Below are 26,865 nucleotides of genomic sequence, written 5' to 3' on the forward strand. Positions count from 1 at the left end.
ATATATATATATATATATATATATATATATATATATATATATATATAAAATGGATGTATAACAAACTAGACATATTGAAAGTGTACAATTTAAGAAATTTGACACGTTTCCACACCAGCTGTGAGATACACACACACAGCCCATAATCAAGATAACGAACATATCCTTCTCTCCCCAGGGAGCATTGTTTCTCCTTTGTCATTTCTCCCTCCTCCTCCTCCTCACCCCAGGCAGCCCCTAATTAGCTTGCTGTCTCGGTACCTAAGTTTGCATTTGGTAAAATTTTCTATATTCGGCATACATACTTTTTTGGCCTGGTTTCTTTCACTGAGCTTAGTGATTTTGAGACTTACCTGTGCTGTCGAGTGTCTCCATCCTTCCTTTGTTAATAGAATTCCATTGCATGGACGGACCACGACTTGTTTATCTGTCCGTGTGTGGCTGGGTGTTTGGGTGGTTTGCGGTATCTGGTCGTTTTGGCCTATTGCAAACAGAGCTGCTCTGAATGTGTGCATTCAAGTCTTTGCGTGATGTTCGCCTTTGTTTCTTTTGTTTCTGTAGCTGGGAGTGGACTTGCTGGGTCATCTGGTGGGTGTTGAACCTTTTAAGAAACTGCCAGACTGTTTTCCAAAGCACACGTATCATCTTATGTGGCTTGTGGCAGCGTGTGACTCCACATCCCCCTCCGTATTTGATGTGGTCGGTCTTTTTTGGTTCAGCGATTCTTTTAGGTGTGCGGTAGAATCTCACTGAGGTTTGAGGTTTTAACTCAAGGCCTTTTTCAGCTTCTCTGTGTGCCGTCCTTCGTCGCCCCTGTGACCATAGCGGAGCCTCCCACATCCAGCAGTGTAAGGCCAAGGGAGAAAACGCAGAAATTAGTACCAGTCTTCAAGTAATAACCTCAGGCTCTTTGTGTAGCCCCTCTTTTATGTGCTGAGGGCTTTGTAATACATTATGTCTACACCCAGCTTCAGCCTTGCAAAATAGGATTCCCTCCATTTTTGTTGCAGATGAAGAAACCAAGGTCGAGAGAGGCATCTCAGAGCAAAGCAGATTTGATCTCAGCCTCATCTGCTCAAAAGCTTGCGTACTCTCTCTCCCACGCCACACTCCATCCTGCAGCTGTCCTTTCTTGAAAAAAAGCAATCTGCTGTCCCATGGTTGCTTTCTGCCCCAGACATGGCAGACAGAACTTAAGCCTTCCAAATAGTCCAGGCGGACTGTAGGAAAATTATTTCTAATGTGAATTCTCTGTGGAGTCCCTGCTTACAAAATCGGAGCCCAAAAGCCTGGGCAAATGAATAAGCACGACCAGACTCATTCTTTGCAGCCCAGCCTCTGGGCCAAGTTTGTTAACGTCACTTATGTAATAAGAGTCCAGTTCAGGGAAGACAGAATTATTATTATTAGGTCGCGCCATTCTTTGTTTATAGAGCTATTTCTGTTTCAGATGTAACCTTTCAATTTAACAAACATTTATCTTGGACTTGGCAGCCAGTAGTTGAGAGACTAGTAAGTATTTTAATATTTTATTTATTTTGACAGGCAGAGATCACAAGTAGGCAGAGAGGCAGGCAGATAGAGAGGGGGAAGCAGGCTTCCTGCCGAGCAGAGAGCCCAATGCAGGGCTTGATCCCAGGACCCAGAGGTCATGACCTGAGCCAAAAGGAGAGGCTTTAACCCACTGAGCCACCCAGGTGCCTGGAGACTACTAAGTATTTTAATGAATTCTTTCATTTCTCTCTCTCTCTCTCTCTCTCTCTCTCACACACACACACCCTATCCCATCCTCTCTCTCTATGTGATTGGCCAGTCCAGCTTTGTGAGTAAGTAAGAGATCCCCTGAATGGGGCTTCTCTGGTTCCTACTCGTTCAGTGACCTTGGGCTAGTGACTTAACGTCTCCGGACACCGCTTTCCCCGTCTTCACGACAGCGGTGTATTCCCTGCATCATAAGGGCTGCGGTGAAGATTAAGTGGAAGAGTGGAGGTGATCAATAAATGTTTAATATTATTCCTGGTTTTACCAGCAAGAAGAAAAGCTCTTGAGGCATTAAGTAATCTGGTCAAAGCTGCACAGGTAATTAGGGGTGATAGCAAAATGGAAATGCCTATCTCGGGGCACCCAGGTTCCACACTGTTCTGTGCCCTTGCTGCCAGCCTCCTTTAGGTCCCTACAAGCCCCCAGGGACGCTGGTGCCGAAGAGAAGGCAGACGTGGCTGAACAAGAGCAGTGTTCACAGCCCAGTCTTGGGAAAGTGGTACTTGCTTCGGAAAGACAGTTGGGCGCACAATGGAAAAAAGTAAAACATGCTGCCTGTCATCCGACCCCCTACCACATTATGGTGGATGTCGTTTCAACTGCTCTGACTCTCTTTTTTCGAGAAAGTCCGGCTCGTTTCTCATGGTTTGCAGTCGTGCTGTCATCATAGTATGCTGTATGTTGTTTTCCACTTAATATCACACACGTTTACCCAAAATTTCATACTTTTTATGGACATAATTTCTAATGGCCAGAGAAGAGATCTCTTCGTTTACTTAACCATTCCTGAATAAGGGTATTCACGGCTTCCCCTGTGTGTCACTACTGGTGAAAACACTGCTGTGCGTACTTTGGGAAACTTCTTGCAGACCGAGTCCCTTGGAGGAGACTCATCGAGTCAAAACATGTATACTTTTTTTTTTTTTTTAAGATTTATTTATTTATTTATTTGACACAGAGAGAGAGAGAGAGAGATCACAAGTAGGCAGAGAGGCAGGCAGAGAGAGAGAGAGGGAAGCAGGCTCCCCGCTGAGCAGAGAGCCCGATGCGGGGCTTGATCCCAGGAACCTGAGATCATGACCTGAGCCGAAGGCAGCGGCTTAACCCACTGAGCCACCCAGGCGCCCAAAAGATGTATACTTCTTGAAGAGTGTTTGTTTTAAGTCACATTAATGGGGGGATAATTTACATAGAGTAAAATTCACCCTTTTGGGCTCAAGTCTTCCAGCCGCCCACAGTGAAGATCGGGGTTATTTTCCTCCCCCAGAAAGTTCCCTAGCATCCCTTTGTTGCCGGCCCCTCCCTTTACCCTCAGCCTTTGGCAACTACCAGTTTGTTTCTGTCCCTATGTTTTTGTCGTTTCCCTAGTGTCATATGAATGGAGTTAACACGTGGCCTTTGGATTCTGGTGTTTTTCACTTAACATAATGCTTCGGAGATTTGTCCAGGTCGTGTGTGTGTGTGTGTGTGTGTGTGTGTGTGTGTGTGGCGTTTGTTCCTTTTGGTGCAGCACAGTCTCCCATTGTACAGATGTACAACATTGTGTCTCTCTGTTCACCACTTGGTGTCTCGACTTTTTGATGATTTTGAATAGCTCCTATAAATATTTGCACAGAGGGGTGCCTGATTGGCTCTTTCCGACTCTTGATCTTGGGGTTGTGAGTTCAAGCCCCACGTTGGATGTAGAGATTCCTTAAAAACAAAATCTTAGAAAAATACATTTACATAGAAATCTTCATGTGAGCATAATTTTTCATTTCCTTTGGGTAAATACCAAAGAGGGGGATCGCTGGGTTGATGGTAAGTGTATGTGTAACTTTGTAAGAATCTGCCAAGCTGTTTCCAAAGTTGCTGGAATGTTTGTATTCTCACTAATGATTTCGAGAGTTCTAGTTATACCATATCCCTTCCAGCACTTGGTATTATCAGGGGTGGTGTGGTAGCTATTGGAGTAGCTATCTAGTGCATTCTTATTGTGGTTTTAATGTGCAGTTCCTTCATGCCTAATGATGTTGAGGACCCTTTCATGTGCTTATTTCCATCCATCTCCCTTCTTTGCTGAAATGTCTGTTCAAGTCTCTGTCTTTTGAAGTTCAGTTGTCTGTTTTCGTATTGATCTTATGAGAGTTCTTCAGGTGTTCTGCAAACAGGCTCTTTATCAGATTTTTATTTCTTTGCAAATGTTTTCTCCCAGTCCACACCTTCTCACTTTATTTTCTTAATGGTGTCTTTCAAAGAGCAGATGTTTTTAATTTTGATGAAGTCCAGTTCGTCAATTTTTATCCTGTGAATCATCTTATCTAAGAAATCTCTTCCCATAGGAAAGTCACAAAGGTTTTTTCCTTTTCCTTCAGAATCTTAAGTCTAGTTAGTTTTTTAATCTCTTTAGTGAGAGGTATGGGTTGAGCTTCATTTTTGTCCATATGGATGTCTAATTGTTCCAGTACCTTCTGTTGAATTGACCATCTCTGTGTGAGTCTGTTTATCTCTGTCATGCTCCACCATCGATGTTTATTGGCTGTCTTAATTACTGATGCTTTGTAATAAGCCTTGACCTTAGATAATGAGTCCCTCAATTTTGTTGTTTTTAGAAAATTATGTGGCTAGTATCCGTGATTTGCCTTTCCATATGAATTTTAGATTAAACTTAATTTTAATTTAAATTAAATTAAAAACTTTAAACTTTGTGGCTTTTGATTGGGATTGTGCCAAGTTTATAGGTCAATCTGGGAAGAGATGACATCTCAGTAACATACTTCTGATCCATGGAAACTAACTCTGTACATTTTTTTAGGTCTCTGATATTTTTCTAAGGTTCTTAATACACTATGTCAGATTAGAGGTTGTTCTACTTTCTTGTCAGGGTGGTTAGCACATTGTTGTATCCTTGTGGATAGCAGATCCACATTTTTCCTGCAAAAAGTGCTGTTGGTTTACATTCCGCCCCCTACCCCGTCCTTTTTTGGAGGGGAGATCAGAGGGAGAGCAAGAATCTTTTTTTATTTTTTTTTTAAATTTTATTATTTTTTTAAGATTTTGTTTATTTATTTGACAGACAGAGATCACAAGCACACAGAGAGAGAGAGGAGGGGAAGCAGGCTCCCTGCTAAGCAGAGAGCCCGATGCGGGGCTCGATCCCAGAACTCTGGGATCAGGACCCGAGCCGAAGGCAGAGGCTTTAACCCACTGAGCCACCCAGGCGCCCTGAGGGCGAGGATCTTAAGCAGGCTCCACGCCCTGCACAGAGCCCAGCACCAGGCTCCATCTCACAAGCCCGAGATCGTGACCTGAGCTCAAACCAAGAGTCAGATGTTTGACTGAGCCATCTAGGTGCCCCTATGCTCTCTTGATTATGCTTTGTCTCCTGAGCATCCTGCCCTCCCACACTCCATGGCTTATAATGTGCTGCTTTATGTATTTCACAGTTTAAAATTTTTTTTTCATGTATTTTATTTATTTATTTTAAAGAGAGAGAGAGAGCACGAGTAGTAGGGAAGGACAGAGGAGGAGGGAGAAACAAACTCCCCACTGAGTAGGAAGCCTGACATGGGACTTGATCCCAGGACCCTGGGATCATGACCTGAGCTGAACACAAATGCTTAACTGACTGAGCCACCCATATGCCCCTCACGGTTTTAAACTCTTTATCAAAGTCTAATATTATGTGAAGAAGACAACATAAGAGTGCATCGCTGTAAATTTTCACAAGGTGGAAATACCAGGTACCAGGTCATTAAACAGAATATCACCAGCAACCCAGAAGCCTCCTTGTGACTTTTGTCAGTTATTAACGCCCCCTGGTTGTGCCTCCAAGGGGAACCACTGTCTTGACTTCTAACACCACAGATTAGTTTTGTCATGGCTTAGATTTCATTGCTGTCAGAGACCTAGGTTTCTTGTTCTAGGTCCCCAAAATGTGGTTGCCCTCCCTTTGTGTCTTTGCTAGTGCCTAGAACACAAACCCCCCTCTTCTGCCTCCTCCTTCATTTCTTCTTCCAGCTTCCTTGAAGAGCCCTCTGTATCCTTCCAGCTCAGCTTACGTTTCACGTATCCTGGGGAGGCTTCCGTCTTCCCCCTTTCCCATTTCCATTGACATTGTATGTACCTTCATTAGCATCCTCGTCGTGATGTGTTGGAGTTGTGTTTCCATTTGCCTGTAAGCTCTTTGGGATCTGGAATAAGCTGTTTTGTGGACCCTGTTCCATAGGGCCTGACACATAGTAGGAGATCAGCAGTTATATGTTGGATGAATGTGGAGAGTTGAGGAGACTGACTCCCCAAAAGATAAGTTCCTTCTCATAGGAGGCATCCTGCTCTCAGTCCTCATTGGCTTCTCTTCAACCTCTTTTTCTCCCTCTCGTTAGTCTGATATTTTGTTTTTTTTTTTTCCATGCTGCTTTTGGAGCAAGTGAGAAAATGTTACAGCTCTTTAAGGCTGTTAAATCCATCAGTATGGTAATAAGAAAGACGGTGATGCCCTCAATTCCCCATCTCTCTGAAGGACAACAGCCGTTGACTCATGAAGTCTGTGAACCCAGGCTTTGGCTTTCCTGTCAAGTGTGCATGGGTAGATAACGCTCAGAATGTTTAATACTTCATGTGTTATAGAGTGGTATTCGGGATGCCCTTTCACTATTTTGTGTCACATCGGAGCCACAGTGTCTCAATCTGAGAAATAGAGTCTTTCCCTTACAGGTGTTCAGCCATGCTTCTGACTGGAGTGGATGCAGGAAGCAGAGAAGGGAGGACAGAGCTAATCTGATTGACCTTAAACACTAAAGTAGCTCAGTTAGAGTGGTTTACACCTACCAGACTAGAGGGCAGATTTTACCAAATCCTCCAAAGACAGATCCATTAATCACTGGAACACTCCATTCTGAGCAGTTTGTGTCTCGCTGGAGGACCGAAGTGTTCCTTATCAGTCTTCTTAAGATAAGGCCAGCCAGCCTGAGTGCTTTGTGGGGGTTGTGTTGAGGTGGACTAAAGGCTTTTCTGGGGAAGGAGGCTAAAAGGGGCAGCATCAAGAAGGGTAGCCCTCAGGTGTAACTGAAAGGAGCAGGGAAGATAGAATGGTCGGGAGGGAGGTTCCAGGCACATGGGCCAGTATGGGCCCAGCTGTGGAGATCTGTCTCTGTGCACTTAGGCTTCCTCAGTCCCAGCTGTGTCTCTTCTTAGCTCTGTGGAATCCTTCCTCTGGTTTCTATGAGTGTTCCCCCAGCTGTGTAGGGAAATGCCTCTGATTCAGTCCATGACCCTGGGCAATGGACTTGTGCCCTGTCCAGTGTCCTGGGGCAGGCTTGGGCAGCAGTCAGAAATGCTTGGCACTCATCAAAGTTCTGTCCTCAGGAGAAGATTGGCTGGCGAAAGGATGCTCTACATTTGCTGGTGTTCACTACGGACGACGTGCCCCACATTGCGCTGGACGGAAAACTGGGGGGCCTGGTGCAGCCGCATGATGGCCAGTGCCACCTGAATGAGGCCAACGAGTACACTGTGTCCAATCAGATGGTGAGGGCCAGCGACCCCAGCCCCGCTCCCATGCTCCTATCCATGGGCCAAGCGCTCACCTGGCCCTCTACTCACGGGCTTTCCAATCTGTTCTGGAAGTTGGGTTTCTGTGCCACCTCCCCCAGCTGGGCTTCCAGAACTCCTCATTAACTTAGAACGTTCACAGATTTCTGTAGCTGCTTCATCTTCCCGCCAGTGTGCACTTAAATGCAAGCTAGTTAAGGAAGAGGTGACCGGGGCAGACAGGATAGATCCCAGAGGATGGAGGTGACCTTACAGGAGGGCAGGGACTGTGCTCCTGTAGAGATCAAAACTGGGACAGAAGCTATAGGGCAAAACAAGTGAAGGTAAAACTTTGTGACTTCTAGAAATGAGCGTCTTGAGGCACAGAGTTCTGTCGGGTCAGGAGTATGGCTGCAGAGGTGTGCACAGAATAAGAGGCCTCAAGGACCTCCCACTGTCCATAGTCTGTGACTATGACCATGTCATCTAAAACAGTTTATGCAAAATTTCAAACATATATAATAGTAGGTAGACCAGTGAAATGAATTCCTATATACCTGTTTCCCAGATACAACAATTAGCAAGATTTTGTCATACTTACTGTGCAGTAAAACAAAAAAACAAAACAAAACAAAAAACACTATACCCTTTCCTTCCCAAATCCATTCTGGTGTCTGGCTAGAGAGAAATATTTTATAACTTTTTTTGCTGGGCAAACCCATTTTCTCCAGTTTCAAGCCTCACATATTATCCAAGAATAATGAAGTCTGGAAAAAGGACTCATAATTATAAAACTTGGTAACTGTAGAGTTGGTGAGGACCTCTGTACCCATCGTTAGCCCTTAAAATCCTTCAGGACATTAAAATCCTTTGGGACTGCCTCTCAGCCCCCACCCTCCCCTCCTCCCTGGCTCCCCTCCCCCACCACAGGCCAACTTTTGGTCCAGAGGTCAGCAGCCTCTTCTGCCTATTCAGAGTTGTGAGCAGGACCTGTAACAGACATCAGCAGGCCCAGCTGCTGGGCTTAAGAGAAGGAAAAGAGGGCAGGGAGATAGGGAGGAGGGCTCTTCAGGAAGAGAGGGAAGATAACAGGAGCTGATGGTAGATGGTAGGGTGTGGTGGCTGGACTCTGGGGGGGAGGGGGGCTGTCCTCTCTGTCCCATCCCTGCTGGAAGGATAGAGGGAGACACACATCAGGTGTGGGACTCTCCTCCTCGGTCACGTCTCCATTCTGGCTTAGGAGGGATGGGGCAATGCATCTAGTTTGGGGGTGCCGTAGGGTCCTTTCCTGAGATCTTGGCATATTTCCCCAGTCTGAAGCTTGCAACTGGGGCTTGGTTATTAAGGGTGGCCAGGGGAAGCTGCTTTTCCCAGCAAGTGATGAATTCCCGAGTGCATTCTGGAGCTGGGGGCCACTGTCTCATCCTGTTGGAAACGTTACAGCCTTGACCTTTTTTTGCCTTGGCTCTAGGACTATCCATCCCTTGCCTTGCTTGGAGAGAAGTTAGCAGAGAACAATATCAACCTCATCTTTGCGGTGACAAAAAGCCATTATATGCTCTACAAGGTATGCCTAGAGGGAGTGAGGGAGGCTCATGGCCTGATTCCAGGGCCCATGATGATCCCAAGGTGAACGGGCGATTAGAATGTGGGGCGGTGGGGTGAGGAGTGTTAACAGCCTTGCTCTGTGTGGGAGGAGATCTACAGGAGGGCTGGAATATAGCCCTGTCTTGATCTAGTGGAAAATAACAGTATTGAAGAATCTATTAGCATTCCCCTAGATGTGCATGCCTTTACAAGCAATATAAACACAGTATCTAGTTTGATCCTGAGAAAAACTTTAGAAATAGTATAAGCTCCCATTTTTCAGGTGATGAAATGGATATTCAGTGTAATAGGAAAGGACAATATAAAATAAAAATGTACGGAAAGAAAACCCAGGCAGTGGAACAGCTACATTACTAACTCCAGTATTCGGGGTTTTATGCCTTCTTCGCAGAGTAGGGCAGACCAGGGGCTTAGTCTGAGACAGGAATTCCCAAAGAAAGCAACAGATGTCTTGAATGAATAGAGGAGTCTCTGTATGTATTGACTCTATGAGACTTTTCCCGGGTCACCCTCTAGACCGTCGTTGTAAGCTCCCCTTGTGAATGCGTTCTTTCTCACAATCTAGGCAAGTCACATTTTGAACTAGAAGTCTCCCAGTTGCTCAGGGAGAGTGTGTGTAAGAGAGACGTAAAGCCCAGCTCCTCTCTGACTTCTTTGGCTTGAAAAGTTAAGAGAACTGAATCAGCAATCCTTCCCCAGCCCTGCCCGCCCCTCGGACCAGCGAGCCCCCATCCCCTCTCCAGACAGTTCTTAACTATCCACAGAAGAACCTCTGTCTGTGGTCTTCTCTTGCTTCTGCCTGAGATTATCACTGATCAAATGCCACTTGCATCTGCTTGAGTTCTTTCTCTTCTTGTAGTCTGAATCAGTTTCACAAGATGAAAACAAGGAATGAGGATTGTTTTCCTTATTTGTGCAGAGGAAGATAGCAGGACAAAACCTGTCTGTTTACAAGGAACATCTCTAGAGGGATCAGTTGCACAGACTAGACTGGGTATGTTTCCAGATACCTCAAGACAGAAGCAGTCCACCATGGCCTAAGCCGTTCTTGCTTGGAACCAAGGACACCTTACTCAGGGAGTTGGCCCATGCGGCCCAAGACAGGCTGAGGACAGTGGGAGTTCCTGGAGCTCTCTGGCAGTCTAACATGTGACCTACTCAGGTGTTAGGACAAATGAAAGAGGAGAGGCAGCCACTTCAAGGCTGCCTGCTGTGCCCAGGATTTCACCCAGAGATACCCAGGGAAGCCACCACTCACGTCTCAGTTCCCCATTCAGGAAAGAGGCCATAGACTCTTGGAAGAGCCTCCCCCTTTGCTCCTGCTGAACACATCCAGGGCGTCCTTGAGCTGAACCTGGGAATACAGATCTATGTAGACTTGAGGAAAGATGGCAAGGATATCAAGACTAAGTTGCCCATAGAGGAGGATGGAATTTCAGAGAGTTGTCTGTTGCGGGTGGGAGGGGAGAGGTCTCCCGGGAGGAGCAGGACATTCTGCTTCTGGAACAGATCTTACCAGGCCCTTTGATGCAGACCTTCAGAGGTTGGTTTTCCACATGTGCGCGCCCCAGAGCCAGGTCCTCTCACCTTGCTTGTGACGTCTTCTCCAGTTTATGATGTGAGAGAGTGTGGTGCTGGGAGCTCCTTACTGGTCTAGCTCAGGAGAGCAGTTGGTATAGAAGGGCAAAATTGGCTTATATTTCTTCTTTCTTTCTTTTTCTTTTTCTTTTTTTTTTCCAAGAATTTCACAGCCCTGATACCTGGAACGACAGTGGAGATTTTACATGGAGACTCCAAAAATATCATTCAACTGATTATCAATGCATACAATGTAAGTCATCAGTTTTTCCCCACGGCCACCCCACCCCACCCCACCCTGTCCCACTGAGGCTCCAGGAGCTGACGTGCACGTAGGTGGGCTGTGAATTAGGCTGGCGTGTGTGGCTCTGCTTCCTCCTACCTGTCTCTCTCTCACTCTCTCTCTCTCTCTTTTTTTTTTTTTTAAGATTTTATTTGTTTGACACAGAAAGAGAGAGAGAGAGAGCAAAGCAGGCGAGTGGCAGGTAGAGGGAGAACAGGCTGCCCGCTGAATAGGGAATCCAAGCGGGACTCGATCCCAGGACCCTGGGACCATGCCCCGAGCCAAGGCAGACGCTTAACTGACTGAGCCCCCAAACATCCCTTTGTGGCCAGTCTCTTGAGTTTGACGCCTTCCTCCTTTACTCAGGTTTGGGCTGGAGAAGACCATCCTACTTGCTGCATCCTCTCCCCTCACCTCTGCCCTCTTGATTCTCAACAAACATTGAACCCAGTAATCAGTAAATGGCGTAGTCAGACTCAGGCCAATGGCCCCCAGACATGCCTGGGTTCTGACTTCATGAAAACGTGGGCCCATGGGAGCGTATGCTTGAGGGGGGCACAGGTTCTCTGCATCCACCCAGTTGCCCAGGTGATCCTGCCTGCATGTTGGCAGGAAGAGAGAAGCACGCCCGCTGACCTCACCTCCCAGTGGGCAGGGCAGTCAGCATTCCACAAGCTCTTGGAGCTCTGCAGGGAGCTGCAGACTGTCATGGACTATAAGAATCAGAGGCCCTTTGCCTGCCCACTTAGGTCTGGTTGTAATCAGGGCCTTTCAGAGGGAGGCTGAGAGGGCCTGGTGAGTTCTGTGCTCTGTAACTCGTCACCCGGACTTGGCTGCCTGTGAGTGGAAGTGGAGCACTGCCAGATGCGCTCCAGTTGTCCCTTCCCCATGCCAAGCCCGTCTCCGGGATTCCCAGACCTTTCTCCTTCCTTTCCTCCTTTCCCTCAGTTCTGTGGACCCAGGAAGCACTTGACTCGGACCTACTTTTCTCAGGAAGATGGCAGGCCCAGTTTCTTGTGCAGGCAAGTCTGGACGCTCAGCTCTCCCCTCCCTGCGAAGACCCACGAGGGTTATAGCTTCCAGGGTCCACCCAGCCCCTCATGGGGCCAGCTGATTCCCAAACTGGAATTGAGTGCCTCTTCCTGTTAAAACAAAGTTATGCATAAAGTAAATACAGTTGAAGTAGCACTATTAGTCCTAACCTTATGTAAAATAGACATTTATGGGCTAACCCGGGATCCACTATGGCATCACACGTGTGGTAGAAAAACCATCTTCCCAGCCGTTATGATGTACAAGTGAGTATTTGGAGCTCTGCCTCTCCAGTGTTGACTTTGTCAGACTACTGATGCAGTCCTGTTCTGACTTACAAAATATTGCTCAGCTGGACCAGGAGCCAGAGGTTGTGTGCTTGCCACTGGGGGACTCCAGGGCTGTCACTTAGTCTCCTGGAGCTTCAGCATCCGAAAGGCAGTGAGCTGGAAGGCGGTGAGGATTTGTGGATGCTTTTCTGTCCTTTACCCACCCCCACCTTCTAGTGATTTTCTGTCCTCTACCCACCCCACCTTCTAGTGCAGTTCAAGGTCCTTTTCTTACAAATGCTCCAATCCCCCCTCACTCCTGGAACTTCCTCTTGAGAGAAACCAAAGACTTCCTTCCCCATCTTCTACCCCATTCCTCACATATGACATCCTCTTTTCTGTTCTCTGATTTTTAAGTCTTCACCAGACCCAGCAGGCCAGGGTTTCCGGGTTCACCTTATCTTCAGTGGTTTTCACATTTCCATGGTGAATGGAAACATGATCTACCAAGAGCGTGTCTGAGAAAAGATCATGTGTGGGGGAGGGGGCCCAGGCCTGCTAAATGTCGCCTCCTTTCTGAGGGCCATTCCTTGCTGGGAGCCTTTTGGCCTCAGCCTCTGGACACTTAACTAAAGGAGTCAGAGTGAGAGCCAGAACTCCCACCTGATGCTACTGGACCCATTGTCACTGTGTGTGTGTGTGTGTGTGTGTGTGTGTGTGTCTGTATGCACTTAGTGTACCTAGCTCTGGCTTTCCTTCCACCTCCTTCTCTCCCTGGCCTGGGTCTGAGCCCAGCCGTGACTGGACTGTTTGCTTCTGTTTGTGTTACCTTGCCGTCTCGGCAGTTTGTGATGGATTCCATTGGATTCCATGTGAGTCATGCAGCAGATGACTAAGTTTGGGTGTTGACTCTGACCCCACCCCCACCGAGAGGTGGCCAGCCATCTGTGGGGACATTCTGAAGAGATTTTGGGTGAAGCACATGTAACAGACAAAACAGCTGTGGGATTTAGCGAGGCTGAGGCGGGAGCAAGATGGGAAGGGTGTGTGTAAGTCCATGTCCTGCAGACTCAAGTCTGTTGTAGACAGCTCTCATAGTGGGAAGTCTTCAACTCTGGGCTTTGATTTCTGTATTTTCATTTGCTGTGCCAAATTCTTCATTGTGAGAGATCACCAAGTCTCCTCCCAAGGGGGTTTGGCAGCGTGGAGCTTGGCTGTGCTGTTGGTGCTGGGAGAGGTTCTCTTCCAGAGCCCGGAGGGCGGCTCCGGGTGCTCACACACAACACACCAGCGTTGTGTCACGTTGAGAAAGAGGATGAGGACTCAGAATCATGGTGGTAGGGTGGGGGGCGGAGGGGGGGGTTCTTTTCAGAGTGGGGGAGAACAGAAGGAGCTGGAAACTGCTAGCCTGGCATGTGGAGGGTAGTAGGAGAGGCTGTGGAAGATGTGTCTCCGAGAGGAGCACGTGTTTCTCTTTTTGTTGTTGCCATCAACGCTGTGCCCACCCATTCCATAGCTGGCCTGACTTAAAGCAACTACAGCTGTGACCTAGCCTGCCTGGGTATTTTAATAGCCTTTAAACTTCTGGCATCCTTGACATTGTCTCCTTGTCTTAGGATGAGGAGTAAGGAAACATCTTCAGGAGCGGATGTGGTGGGAGTTAATTGAATTTCAGGCATCCTGCAGAGGTCTTCATGTGCAAGAACTGCACTTCCTGAAGCTTGGATCCTCTATTTTATGCTCCATTCCATGTGGTCATTTATTCGGTCAACAGATATATGCCAGTGGCCTAATGTGTGGCAGACGTCATGCGTATCTTGGGGGGAAAAAAGTAAACAAAACACAGTCCTGTCCTTTGGGAGCCCATGGTCTTTTGCAGGAGATAGACACATAGGACCAGAATGCAACCTGACTGTTAGTACTTTCCAAGGTCGGAATACTGCAGGGAGAAGACCTGGTTCTGTCCTGCTTGCCAGCAGCTGAATGACCCTGGGTGATGCCTTTTCTTTGGCCTCCGTTCCCACTTCCATAAACTGACAGGTTGAACTGAATAATCTCCATGATTCCTATCCCCTGCCCCCAACATCTTAAGAGTTTCTGATTCCTGTAGGGAGCAGGAATAATACAAACTTTAGATCACAACACAAGGCTTTGGGGTCTTATGGCCAGAATGGAGCATAGATTTGATTTCCATCCATCATAGTTACCAGTTCATTCAGTAGGAATCCCAGTCTCCACTGTTCTCTCTCCCCCATTAACATGTCCAGGAGGCAGCTCGAGCAGATCTTGGGGAGGGAGCACTAGTGTTTCCTCCCGATGTCTTGTTGGCAAGACACAGGAACTTCGTGTTTTATGTGACTGACCCTAAGTCATTTTTTACATAGCTCCAATCTACCTAGCCCTTTTTTGATACACTGATTTGCCTCATTCTCATAGTTATTCACAATTAGAAAATATATATTTTTTCATTATTATTTTTTATTATGTTAGTCACCATACAGTACGCTATTAGTTTTTGATGTAGTGTTCCAAGATTCATTGTTTACGTATAACACCTAGTGCTCCATGCAGTACATGCCCTCCTTAATACCCACCACCAGGCCAACTCATCCCTGTACCCCCTTCCCCTCTAAAACCCTTGGTTTGTTCTCAGAGTCCACAGTCTCACATGGTTCGTCTACCCCTCCGATTTCCCCCCCTCATTTTTCCCTTCCTTCTCCTAATGTCCTCCATGCTATGCCTTATGCTCCACTAGTAATTGAAACCATATGATAATTGATTCTCTCTGCTTGACTTATTTCACTCAGCATAATCTCCTCCAGTCCCATCCATGTTGATGCAAAAGTTGGGTATTCATCATTTCCGATGGCTGAGTAATATTCAGCTATATACAGAAGAATGAAACTCTACCATTCTCTTACACCTTACACAAAGATAAACTCAAAATGGATGAAAAACCTCAATGTGAGACAGGAATCCATCAAAATCCTAGAGAACATAGGCAGGAACCTCTTCGACATCGGCCACAGCAACTTATTTCAAGACACATCTCCAGAAACAAAGGAAACAAAAGTGAAAATGAACTTTTGGGACTTAAACCTTCTGCACAGCAAAGGAAACAGTCAACAAAAAAAGAGGCAACCCACGGAATGGGAGAAGATATTTGCAAATGACACTACCGACAAAGGGCTGATATCTAAGATCTATACAGAATTCCTCAAATTCAACACCCAAAAAACAGATAATCACGTCAAAAAATGGGCAGAAGACATGAACAGACACTTCTGCCAAAGAAGTCCTACAAATGGCCAACAGACACCTGAAAAAATGTTCATCATCATTGCCATCAGGGAGATTAAAATCAAAACCGCACTGAGATACTACACACCAGTTAGAATGGCCAAAATTAACAAAGAACAACAGATGTTGGCAAGGATGTGGAGAAAGGGGAGCCCTCTTACACTGTTGGTGGGAATGCAGGTTGGTGCAGCCACTTTGGAAAACAGTGTGGAGGGTCCTCAAAAAATTACAAATAGAATTACCTTATGATCCAGTAATTCCATTACTGGGTATTTACCCAAAGAAAATGAAAACACAAATTCGAAAAGATACACGTACCCTTATGTTTATTGCAGTGTTATTTACAAAAGCCAAGATATGGAAACAACCTAAGTATACAGTGGATAAGATAGATGTGGTGTATATGCACAATGAAATATTACACAGCCATAGAAAAATGGTAATTGTGCCATTTGTGACAACATGGATAGACCTAGAGGGTATTGTGCTAAGTGAAATAACTTAGATTGAAAAAGACAAATACTATATGATTCTACTCATAACTAGAATCCTTAAAAAAAAAAAAGCAGAATCAGATCTATAAATAGAAAAAACTGATGGTTGCCAGAGGGGAGGGGACGTGGGGGTTTGGGCAAAATGGGTGATGGGGAGAGAGAGGAAGAGATACAGCTTCTAGTTATGGAATGAGTAAGTCACAGGGAAAAAAAGGCACAGTATAAGCAATAAAAATATTTTTGACCTGCCTCAAAAATAATTTTAAGTTTTTTCCACTAGGTCTGAACCCCTTAGTATAGCTGCTATTAAAACACCCATCCATTCACTCAACAGAAGTTGTGTTCAGTACTAGGGAGAAATAGGATATGGCTCTGGGAGCTCCCCGCTCAGTGAGTTCAGGAGCTTTGTAAAGAACTGTGTTCAGCAGGAGAGCACTGTGTATGTTGAGAGATACTCATGCAACTCTTGGCCGGTTGAGGCTGGCACAAGAGGAAGTAGATTTAAGAGAGAGTATTTTTAGAGTTGTAGAAGCACTTGGACAATTTGTTGCAAAGGGGGAGACTATTTTTTGCAGAGAGTATTTTCAACAGGCCATTAATTTGTGGAAAAACTGCATATTTAACTTATTCAAGTTTAGCACTACAGGCTCAGCAAAAAAAGAAAAAAAAAAAAAAAACCCACAAAGAAAAGAACCCAAAAGAGCAAGAGGCAGTTCTGCCAGCCGTCTGTTCAATGCCATTTTCCCTGAAGTGCACCTGAAGGGAGGGTGCCAGCCTCGGGGTCATCGTTGAACTTGGGGTCCGTGTATCTGTGTATAAACAAATTTATTTTTTGTAAGACCCAAGCCAGTTCCTTTGCCCTGAGTCACCAAAGTGTGCCCTCTTTAGAGATTTTCAATGGCAAGTTTTTCAACATACAGGCGTGCAGAAATTTGCACAAACTTTTCACAAGCTAAATAGCTCTGAGAATCCAGCACCCAGATCAAAAAACGCTATTACTGATACCCAGAACCACCTATTGTGCCCTCTTCTACTGTTTATCGCTCTAAGGGTAACCATTAATTTTGCCTCTTTTTAAATGTCATATAAATAGAATCATACAATATATATCCTCTTTGGGTTTGACTTCTTTCAGGCAGGGTTACAAGATTCATCTATGTCATGGGATGTAGTGATACTTCATTAATTGTTACTATATGGTGTTCTGTGTGAACACACCATAATTGTTTTGTTAAAGGTCTCTTCTACCATTGACAGGCATTTGGGTGGTTCTGGTTTCTAGCTGCGGTGGACAGTGTTGCTATGAACATTCTCATGCGTGTCTCTGGTCAGTACATGTCTCTGTTGGGTATAAGCCTACAGTGAATTACTAAGTCCAAGGTTGGTCCAGGCTTTGGTAGACAGTGCCTCATGGTTTTCTCGAAGCTTGTACCAGTCAGACTCACACCAGCAGAGTGGGGGTTCAGGGGCTCCACACATCTTTCCAACACTTGATATTTTTCGTCTTTTATTTTTTCTGTTCTGATGGGTAACTTTGGCTTGACTTTTATTTCATTCACCATCTTGAAAACATTATCCCCATGTAAGATACTGTTTTTTCAGAATATGGTTCAAAACTCAGTGAACGTGGCCCTCATCTGATGGAGGGTGGGTGTGATTGCAAGGATCAGCCAGGTGGATTCTAGGAGAAAGTGCCTGCTGAACTGGTTTGGAAGGTTGACAAGAAGAGCCATTGACCGAGGGAACGCTATCCCAGGCCCATTAAACCACCAAAGTCTAGGGAGCACATGGCAAGATTTGAGGAGCTGAGTGTCCAAAGCTGAGTGGGACGAGAGGTGACTCTGGAGTGGTGAGTGGGGACAGAATATCACCCCCTGGAAGCAGATAAAGTTACCATATGGCAGGTGGACCACTGTCAACCTCTCTGAGCTCACAGAGGGAGAGCTCGGGCCAGGTATGGGAAGGTGGTGTGTGGTGTGCAGAGAAGGGAAAGGATGAGGGATGGGCAGTGAACCAAGCCCAGTGGCTTTTCCCTTGGCCTGAGGCTCCTGAGTTAGGGACGGTCCTGTGGGCCTCCGAGGATCAGTGTGGAGAGCATCTCTGCTGCGGCCTACACTAAATGGTTCTGGCTCTGTCTTCTCTCTCTGCTCAGAGCATCCGGTCAAAAGTGGAGGTGTCTGTCTGGGATCAGCCTGAGGACCTTAATCTCTTCTTCACTGCTACCTGCCAGGACGGTGTGTCCTACCCCGGCCAGAGGAAGTGTGAAGGCCTGAAGATTGGGGACACAGTAAGTTCTCACCCCCAACTAAACCTGCTAGCGTTGGTCATCATTCTTCGGCTTCTGGTAACTTTTATGACTTATCAGAGCCTTTGGGGGCTTATATTCTGTCTTCCAACTCTGCGTCGTGGGGGGGGGGTGCCTGTTCTGTGCTGTGTTTCCGGGGTGCAAGGTGGACTTGTTAGAGGGCTTCAGTCAGGAGGCAGCACCCAGTGCATTGCTGCACGAGACTTCCTCAGGCTGACGTTGTGCCCTTGGCTTGAAAACATGATCTTCATTGGGCAGGAGTGAAATTAGGTGGGAGAGTATGGTGGGAATCAGAGAACTGGCCTTCATTCCTAGTCTTCGATAACTTGCTCTGTGCCTTGGATAATCTGACCCTTGCTTTTTCCTTCTGCAAATTAGGAAGAAAGCCATCCATCTCTTCTGATTTGATCCGATGGGGTGGATAACCACAGCCGTGGAGGGCATAGAAGCTTTGTGTGGATTAAGGGGCTGATGGGGAAGAAAGACAATGAGTTTGCTCTGTGTTCCTCACCACTCCTCTGCGGGGAAGGTAGTGTTACTCAGGTTGGCAGGTGAGAAAAGCGGAGCCAGGGCTTTCTGGCTGTGATACTGGTACCCTCGACCACCATTCCCTGGCCTCTTGCTGCCTGTGATTCTGTTCTCTCCTGTATGTTCCAGAGGGTTCATTTTGGATCAAAGTATGATAGCAAAGAAGTGGGGGGGCTCCGCACGGGGAGCGTGGCTTATTGAGTGCCTTTCTGTGCCTTACCTCATTCAGTGTGCGCACATACCCGTCCCCCGCCTCGGGGGGAGCAGGGCGCTGTGCTCACTGCTGCTGGGCATCCTGAGGTTGGGGATGTCACAGCCTGCCCGAGATCCACAAGCAGTGGGCGTGTAACAGACTGTGGTCACTGACTAGTTGTTCTTACTGTGGAGGGAATAACCCATGGACCGTTGTGTGGGGGTTGATGACGGGCCCTGTGCTACATCTAGTAGGGACTTCGTCTGCTTCCTGCAGCACCTGTAAGATAGACGTTACTTCCCCTACTTGATGTGAGGAAGACTGGGGCTCCCAGGGGGACCTGAGAAACTTGCCGAAAGTCCTGCTACTGTTGAGCTGCAAGTACCCAGTCAAATCTGAAACTCCTGATGCCGGAGTCTGCGTTCTGCCTTGTGTGCTTCGAAAGGACAGCTTTCTAGGAAGCCCAGGGTGGCTTCTTTACTACCTCTGTGTAGACACCCCTGTGTACAGATTTGGGGTTTTGCTAGGATAGCTCAGGAAAGTAGGGACACTGTCTAGAAGACAAAAAAAGATTATTTTATTATTAAAAAAAATTTTTTAAAGATTTTATTTATTTATTTGAGAGGGAGTGAGAGAGATCACAGAGGGGAAGGAGAAGCAGGCTTCCTGCTAAGCAAGGAGCCGTACATGGGGCTCGATCCCAGGAGATCCTGAGATCATGACCTGAGCTGAAGGCAGATGCTTAACCAACTGAGCCACATAGGTGTCCCCCCAAAAAGGTTCTAAATGGCATTTTTTTCCACAAAAACATAAAAGCTCAGATGTATTGGGATGATTTATAGAGAAGCTGAAATAGAGATGGAAGGAAGGTGCTTCATCCACCCTGATCGCCCTGGACAACTCTTCCACATGGGTGGGCCAGCAGTCTCCCTTCAGCTCAGAGACTTCTGCTGTTGTCTTGCTGTCCAGGAGGCCACGGTCACACGGCCTCTGGATCTGCTGCAAGGAGGGGTGGAGTTTTTATTTCCTGTGGTTGGAAATAGCATGGCACAGAGCAGCGGCGACTCCCCTGTCACAGTAGACAAGATGCTGCCACCAGGGCCATGCCAGCCCAGGAGAGGCAAGCTCATGCAGGGCCCTGCAAGTGCAGGGGCAGAACCAGCCACACAATTTGCGGGGCCCAGTGCCAAATCAGAATATGGGGTCCTTGTTCAAAAATACAGAATTTGAGGGACGCCTGGGTGGCTCAGTCATTAAGCCACTGTCTTCGGCTCGGGTCATGATCCCAGGGTACTGCGATCGAGTCCCACATCAGGCTCCTTGCTTGGCAGGGAGCCTGCTTCTCTCTCTGCCTGTGCCTGCTTGTGCGTGCACACTCTCTCTCTCTCTCTCAATCTGACAAATAAATAAATAAATAAAATCTTTAAAAAAAAAAAACAAACAGACAGAATTTGAAGATGACAACAGCAAAGGATTAGCCTGAGCATGGGGCCCTTCTGGGTGGGGGGCCCTGGGAGTGCATAGGCTCAGCACCATGGAGCCAGCCCCAGCAAAGGAATGAGGGGGGGCTCTCCCTCGGCCCCCCTTCTGCTGAAGGAGAGATGCATTTATGCACTTCTGGCTGGGACCAGTCTGATTCCCTTAACCCTGGACCATCTCTCAACCTCTGTCCCTCCTCCCAGACTGAGCTTTCTTTAGAGGGCTCACACCTGGGCTCCAGCAGCCAGGTCTGCTCCTGAGCACGCGGGCTCTCCCGCTAACGGCAGTGTCCAGGGCCAGTCAGCAGAGGAGAACACGTGCGATGAGTCGGCCCCACAGAGGGTGAGGTGTGCAGCTCTGCAGGCTGGCCATGGTGTCCCAGCGGCCCCAGGGACGAAGGATCTGCATCACAGAGGGGTTATCTTTGAGCTGAGGAGCATGAGTAGGGGTTTTCCAGGTGTGGGAGGGAGGATGGGGAGGTCCTATCCATGGGCCTACCATGTGCAGAGCAGTAGGTGAGTCTGAGGGTGTGAACATGCCTTGCCCTTTTGCAGGTGGGAAGCAGTTGAGGAGAGTGGGGTGGGGCCTGGGGCAGGCTTGGGCAGTATGGGCAGGACGTAGGGGCCAAGCTAAGGTATCTGACTGTTACTTGGGAAGTGGGTGTTATCCTTCAGTGTCAAGATTTGGGAGGTCCGTGGACATGTTGGGGAGTGGCAGGAGATAGGCAGAAGGGCTCGGGACTTACATGGAGAAGAGGGATTAGGAAAAGCAGTCAGGGTATAACTGTCATTGGGTATCTCCAGGTCTGGCCTATAGATGAGGACATGGGCCATGGTGGGGGTTGGGGGGACGTGGGTGCAGCCTTGGGACAGCTGGGTTTAAGTGTCAGCCAGGTGAGCCTCACCCCTCATAACTAAAGCTTCTTGAAGAATGGGGCATGGTGGGGGCAAGGGTGGGGCAGGCAGAGGCTTTATGGGCACTTCCAGCCAGAGGCCATAGTTTTATGACTCTTCTGTGTTCTCTGGGTTAAGAGATCTCTCCAGGCAGGAAGCAGGAGAGGTGGCAGGGGATGAGGGACAAAAGAAATACTCCTTAAATAAAACCTTCAAAGTGTCAAATCCAATGAGGTTCTCTTCTACAGTGATTTTAATTTTTTCCCTAATTTTCCGCCTCTGGGCCCAACACCAGCTAGGGCTGACCCAGTGGGCCCAGCCACCAGGAGTTGGTTTTCTCATGAACTGACTTCGACAAATCAGTATGCAAGTGACCAGCCGTACAGCAAACACTAACGCCCAGTACAAAGGACCTAGTGAGCCCCATCATGGGCTTCCCACAGTGTCCCCCTCTCCTGTCCCCTCCTTTGGGGCTCTGTAGTCCGTGCCCATGCCCAGTGCTTTGTTTCAATGAGCTCCTGGTGGACTTGGCATCTGTACAGCCCCGGGTTTGGTGGTTTGGGGTGGGGGCTGGGCAGCCCTTTTGAAAGCGTGGATCAGGCCAACAGCCCTGCAGGGAAACCACGAGCATCCCAATGAGGCTTAAATAACAAGACTGGATGGGAGGGAGGGCTGCTATGTCCATGACCTTCCTCTGGAATCTCAGAGTGGGAGATGAAAGGTCTCTGGGAACTGGGGAGCCTTGAGTATGAGTTGAAGTCCACAGTAATCAGGGAAAAGTCTCCTTCCAGCTGCTTGACAGCGGCTGGATTCTTTCCTGACCCCTCAGGGAAATGGACTCTGAAAGGAAGGTAGCAGAACAGATTTACTTGTTGTTCCTGAAGTGCTTTTTATAGCTTTCCTGTGCCCAGCAGGACCTGCGAGACCAGTGGCTGAGTTAGACGGAGCCACTCTCTGTTTATCAGGTGGCTGGCCACATGCCAGGGTACATGGGCCTGACAGCTAGGGCCTGGGTTAGACCAAAGCTTTGGCTGAGGAAAGCCACCAGGACTGCCTAAAGGCCATTCTTCCTCGTTCCGCCAGCCAGGCAGATAGTCTATGAGCCTTTCTAAATCCTGGGTCACTGGCTGCCTGCACTGATCCCGGGGCTCCCCTGGCTTCTCCACTTACTCCCTGGCAAACACAGGCACACTGGGAAGACTGGGGAGATTGAATTCTCTTGTTACTTTGTCCCTTGATGCAGGCAAGTTTCCCTGGGGGCAGGTTCTGCTCCCAGATGGACACTCCTCACAGTCTTTCAGTAATTAAATCCCTTTGGCTCTTGGTCTAGCTTATTTCTTTGCCACTTACTCCATTTCTGAGCCCCAGACACCTTTGGGAGGCAGGGACTTTTCCTTTAACAAGCCCTCTACCACTGTAGCCCCAGGAAGTGGTAGCGTTGAGCAAGTCATGGCTTCTTTCTCAAAGCAGGGAAGTTCGTCTCTGCGTTCTTGACGGCCCTGTGGGGGGCTTCGGTCAAGCACCCCACCCCCTTCCTGTCTGGAGGTTGGGTCCCCTCTAGCCCAAAGCAGGTAGATTTGAGATGCCTCTGGTCCCCCCTTGTGGATCACCATCTTGCAGTCCCTGCGGTTCACGGGGCTGCCTTACCCCCCGTACCCAGACATGAACACTGAACACCTGCCATGTTCCCACTTCCAGGAGAGGATGTGCCGGGAAGAGCTGGGTCCCACCCCCACCAGCTCTGTGACCAGCACTAAGCTCCCTTACCCACCAGCCCTGTTTTCTCTCCAGTAAATGAGAATACCTCTTCTTAGGGCATGTACATGAGACACTCATGGAAATGCCCAGCACAGTGCCTGGCACATGTAGGCATCTGTCCCCTGGTAACTAGTCATGTTTGTTGTCATGAGGCAGGGTTCAGTTCCCAGGTGGGTCCTCATCTCGTTTCCTTACCTCAAGAGCCCACCTATACCTCGGGTCCTTGAAACATAGCCTGTCTCTCCCTTTGCCTCCTTCCACCATCTGTGTAGACCTGGAGAGTGCGGGTGGGCTAGTCTCAGCTGTCTGCAGCTGGTTTGGCTCTCCCAGCGTCCTCTGACCCTGGCTGTTGGTCATCATCCTCAGCTCACCTGTCTAGCAGCAGCTTCTGTGACACCCCTTGGCTGACGCTGATTCCTGGATGTCCATCGTTGGGTCACCTGGAGCCGGGCCTACTGCCAAGTGGGAATTTCTCTCCAGGGCCTGGAGCGCTGGATCTGTCCTCCCGCTCAGTCTCATCTGCCCCTCCACCCCCCCACCGGTGTCCCTAGATGTCACAGAATTTGAGGGGAGACCTTTTAGAATTGATAAAGACCCCAAAGTGATAGGGATCTATAGAACATTTAGACAAAAACATGTTTTCACTGTTCTCCAAAAATACACCTCTTTGTTACCTGAGAGGCCGGTAAAGCCAGTTATAGATGACTTTCTAAAAAATCAGCTTTAATCCAACCCAAGTGATTAATGCAATTAAGAACAGCAGTAGCTAAAAGTGGTTTCTAACCCCTTCTGAACCTCAGAACGACCCAAGGGGTCTTTTGAAAAACAGAGTCATCCGGCCAGACGCAGGGGGTCAGTCAGTGGACACCCCGGTCTGTTTCAGGAGCACCGCTGTTTGGGGAGAAGTGTTTCAGGGTGGCATTGGGTCAGGGCGTGCCAGCTGCCTGTCTGTGGGCCCTGAGGGCAGCCTCGCTGACTAGCCACACCCACTCCTGTCCCAGGGGAGCCCAGGGAGGAGCTGCGCTCTGCCTCTGGGAGTACCCCACAGAGCCCGCCCGTGCTCTCCTCCCCTCACAGCCATGTGGGCAGGTGATGGGGTCTTTCCCGTGAGGCCATCCCCAGCTGCCCACCTGGTTGCCTGTTTCTGGGGCAACCCGTGAGCAGCTCAGGGGTCAGTGACACTTCTCCACAGGCTGTGCTTAGAAAGAAAAAGTCTGTCCCTGTGTGTGGCACACTCATCAGTGATGACTTGGGACTGTGATTGGGGCTGAGGGGTGCAGCTGGAAGGACCAGTGTGAGCAGGAACCCGGGGGTAGAGGGATCCTTCAGGTGTGTGTTGTGGTGAGGCAGGCACCCTGGCAGGGACCCAGGGCCCCTCGTCCTTTCTCCAGCAGGAGAGGAACCCTTTCTGCAGAGGGGCAGGCAGGTGCCAGGGTGCATGGGCCCCCGTGCCCCACGAGGTCAAGGGTGCAGCTACCTCAGTGCCTGGCACAGAGGGGATGCCGGGGAAGTATTCATGGGAGGAGCGACTTCCTAAACAGAGAGGGGAGCGGGTAGGGTAAGGCAGAAATGCAGGGGAGCTAGAACCACATGCCCTGGGCGCACCTGAGTGCTGTCGTCCTGGGTACTGTGAGGGCGCTCGTGGATCTGGGGGGGCCTCGTCTGCCTCTGGCCTGCAGCCACAGCTCTCCATCGAGGACCTCAGGGGTGCTTCCCCCCGCTGGGCCTCTGGGTGGTGGGGAGGCCCTGACCGGCCGTGCCGCAACGTCCCCTCTCTCCTTCCCACCCAGGCGTCCTTCGAGGTGTCGGCGGAGGCCCGCAGCTGCCCCAGCAGGCCCACAGAGCACACGTTCACCCTGCGGCCCGTAGGGTTCCGGGACAGCCTGGAGGTGGGGGTCACCTACAGCTGCCAGTGCGGCTGCAGCGCACGGCTGGAGTCCGACAGCACCCGGTGCAGTGGGAACGGGACCTACGTGTGCGGCCTGTGCGAGTGCAACCCCGGCCACCTGGGCACCCGCTGTGAGTGCCAGGAAGGGGAGAGCCAGACTGGGTACCAGAACCTCTGCCGGGAAGCCGAGGGCAAGCCCCTGTGCAGTGGGCGTGGGGAGTGCAGCTGCAACCAGTGCTCCTGCTTCGAGAGCGAGTTTGGGAAGATCTACGGTTCTTTCTGCCAGTGTGACAACTTCTCCTGTGCCAGGAACAGAGGGGTCCTCTGCTCAGGTAGGCACCCTGTGAGCACGTTAAAACTCTGGGCCGGGCTCGGGCACCACTAGGCATCCCCCGCCCAAAGGGTGCCTTATACTAACTAACCACTGTCCTCCTGGGAGAAGGCGAGGGCGAGCCTTGCCCGCCACTGGGCCCGGGATTGGGAACTTGTATGTAGAATACAACAATAGGAGGACCTGCCATGTGCCTGAGAACTCCCAGAGTCACAGGGGTATGGTGGGGGTCATCCGGGACTACCTTGCATAGCATTCCTGACAGGTAGGTGTCTAGTCTCTCCTTGATTGCCTCCTGGGACGGGGAGCTCCCTGGGGCCAGTAGTGGGTATTCTCTTGTTAGACATTGCATTCGTCTCCTGTTGCTGGTCTGACGAGTCGCTGTAGACTTAGTGGCTTCAAACACCACCAGTGTGTTCTGTTACTGCTCTGAAAGTCAGAAGTCCACTGTGGATGTTACTCGGCAAAAATCCAGGTGTCAGCAGAGCTGCATTCCTTTTAGAAACTCTAGGGGAGAATCTGTTCCCTTGCCTGTTTCAGCTTCTGAAAGCCATTTGCATCCCTTAGCTCATAGCCGTTCCTCTGTTTTCAGAGCCAGCACTGTGACATCCTCAGATCTTTCTCTGAGTCTGACCTCTGGTTTGTTGTCCCATGTCTTTCTCTGACATTCTGCCTCCCTCTTACAAGAAGCCTTGTGATTATGTTGGACCCTCAACGATAATCCCAGAGTCTCCCTCTTGAGAGCTTTGACATAACCACATCTGTGAAGTCCCTTTACCGTGCAGAGTAACACAGACATGGGTTCTGGGCATTGGGCTGCGGTCATCTTGGGGGGCCATCATCTGCCTCCCACAGACATGGTTTGGAAGCTTCTTTTGATTGAATGGAAAATTGTTGTCTTAGTCATTTCCACCCACTGATTCCCATTCTAGACCCTGTCTTCCATATGACAGCCTGTCAAACATCTGAAAATTGCTTTATGTTTCTCTGTTCTCTTTTCTTTCTGCATTAGACACCAGGTCTCCTCCTCTAAGGACTCCATCAGTTTGTTAAATGTGCTCTCAGCCCTGAGTATGTTATTTGTCATTCTGGAGAGTCCGCTGAACAGTTCTGTGATCTGGACATTCCTCTTCCATTAACACATCCTAACAGGATGCCCACTTTCCTTTTTCTCTCCTGTTAAACAATCACATGATACTGTTGAGGCGATCTTTAACTTCACTACCAAAAGCTGAAGGGCTTTAATTTTCCAAGTGAACCATAGTCAAGCCCAGTTTTTGTTGTGTCCTGTTTGAGCACTTAAGCTTTTTAATCTACGTGTAAGACTTTCCATGGATTCCAGTTAAATTACAGTTTGGCAGTTCCCATTCTGAGAGTTGCATTCCGATGAGATACTGTAAAATCACGTCTCAGTGGCGGAGGGGAGGCGGGGGGCATTCCTTCCAGCACCATGCTGCCTGCAAACCCAGCAAGTGGAACAATTATAGGCAGGAGTGTGGTTCCTTCTGTGGGGTATTCTCCTTTGCTGGGATTCCTCCCTTGAGCGTGGTCCTCCAGTTGGGAAGTATTTGTAATATTTGTAATTTGTAATATTTGAGTATTAATTTGTAAAAATAAAGCAGAAACATGGGAGGCAAATCAGAGCATTTAAATG

The 26,865-nt window shown here is 48.6% G+C and overlaps 1 protein-coding gene across 2 annotated transcripts in view; it reads left to right on the top strand.

The window, feature by feature from the left end:
* ITGB5 (integrin subunit beta 5) overlaps positions 1-26,865 on the top strand; it is a 112,672-nt gene that overhangs the window by 56,523 nt on the left and 29,284 nt on the right. For both annotated transcript variants that reach the window (XM_032869450.1, XM_032869449.1), the window contains exons 6-10: positions 7,108-7,269; positions 8,744-8,839; positions 10,622-10,711; positions 17,989-18,123; positions 24,783-25,212. In XM_032869450.1, coding sequence (XP_032725341.1) covers positions 7,108-7,269; positions 8,744-8,839; positions 10,622-10,711; positions 17,989-18,123; positions 24,783-25,212 — 913 coding nt within the window. The remainder of the gene's footprint in view (positions 1-7,107; positions 7,270-8,743; positions 8,840-10,621; positions 10,712-17,988; positions 18,124-24,782; positions 25,213-26,865) is intronic.

The sequence above is a fragment of the Lontra canadensis genome, unplaced genomic scaffold, assembly GCF_010015895.1.
Source record: "Lontra canadensis isolate GAN:19392208 unplaced genomic scaffold, GSC_riverotter_1.0 scaffold38, whole genome shotgun sequence".
In the NCBI taxonomy this organism is placed as follows: Eukaryota; Metazoa; Chordata; class Mammalia; order Carnivora; family Mustelidae; genus Lontra; species Lontra canadensis.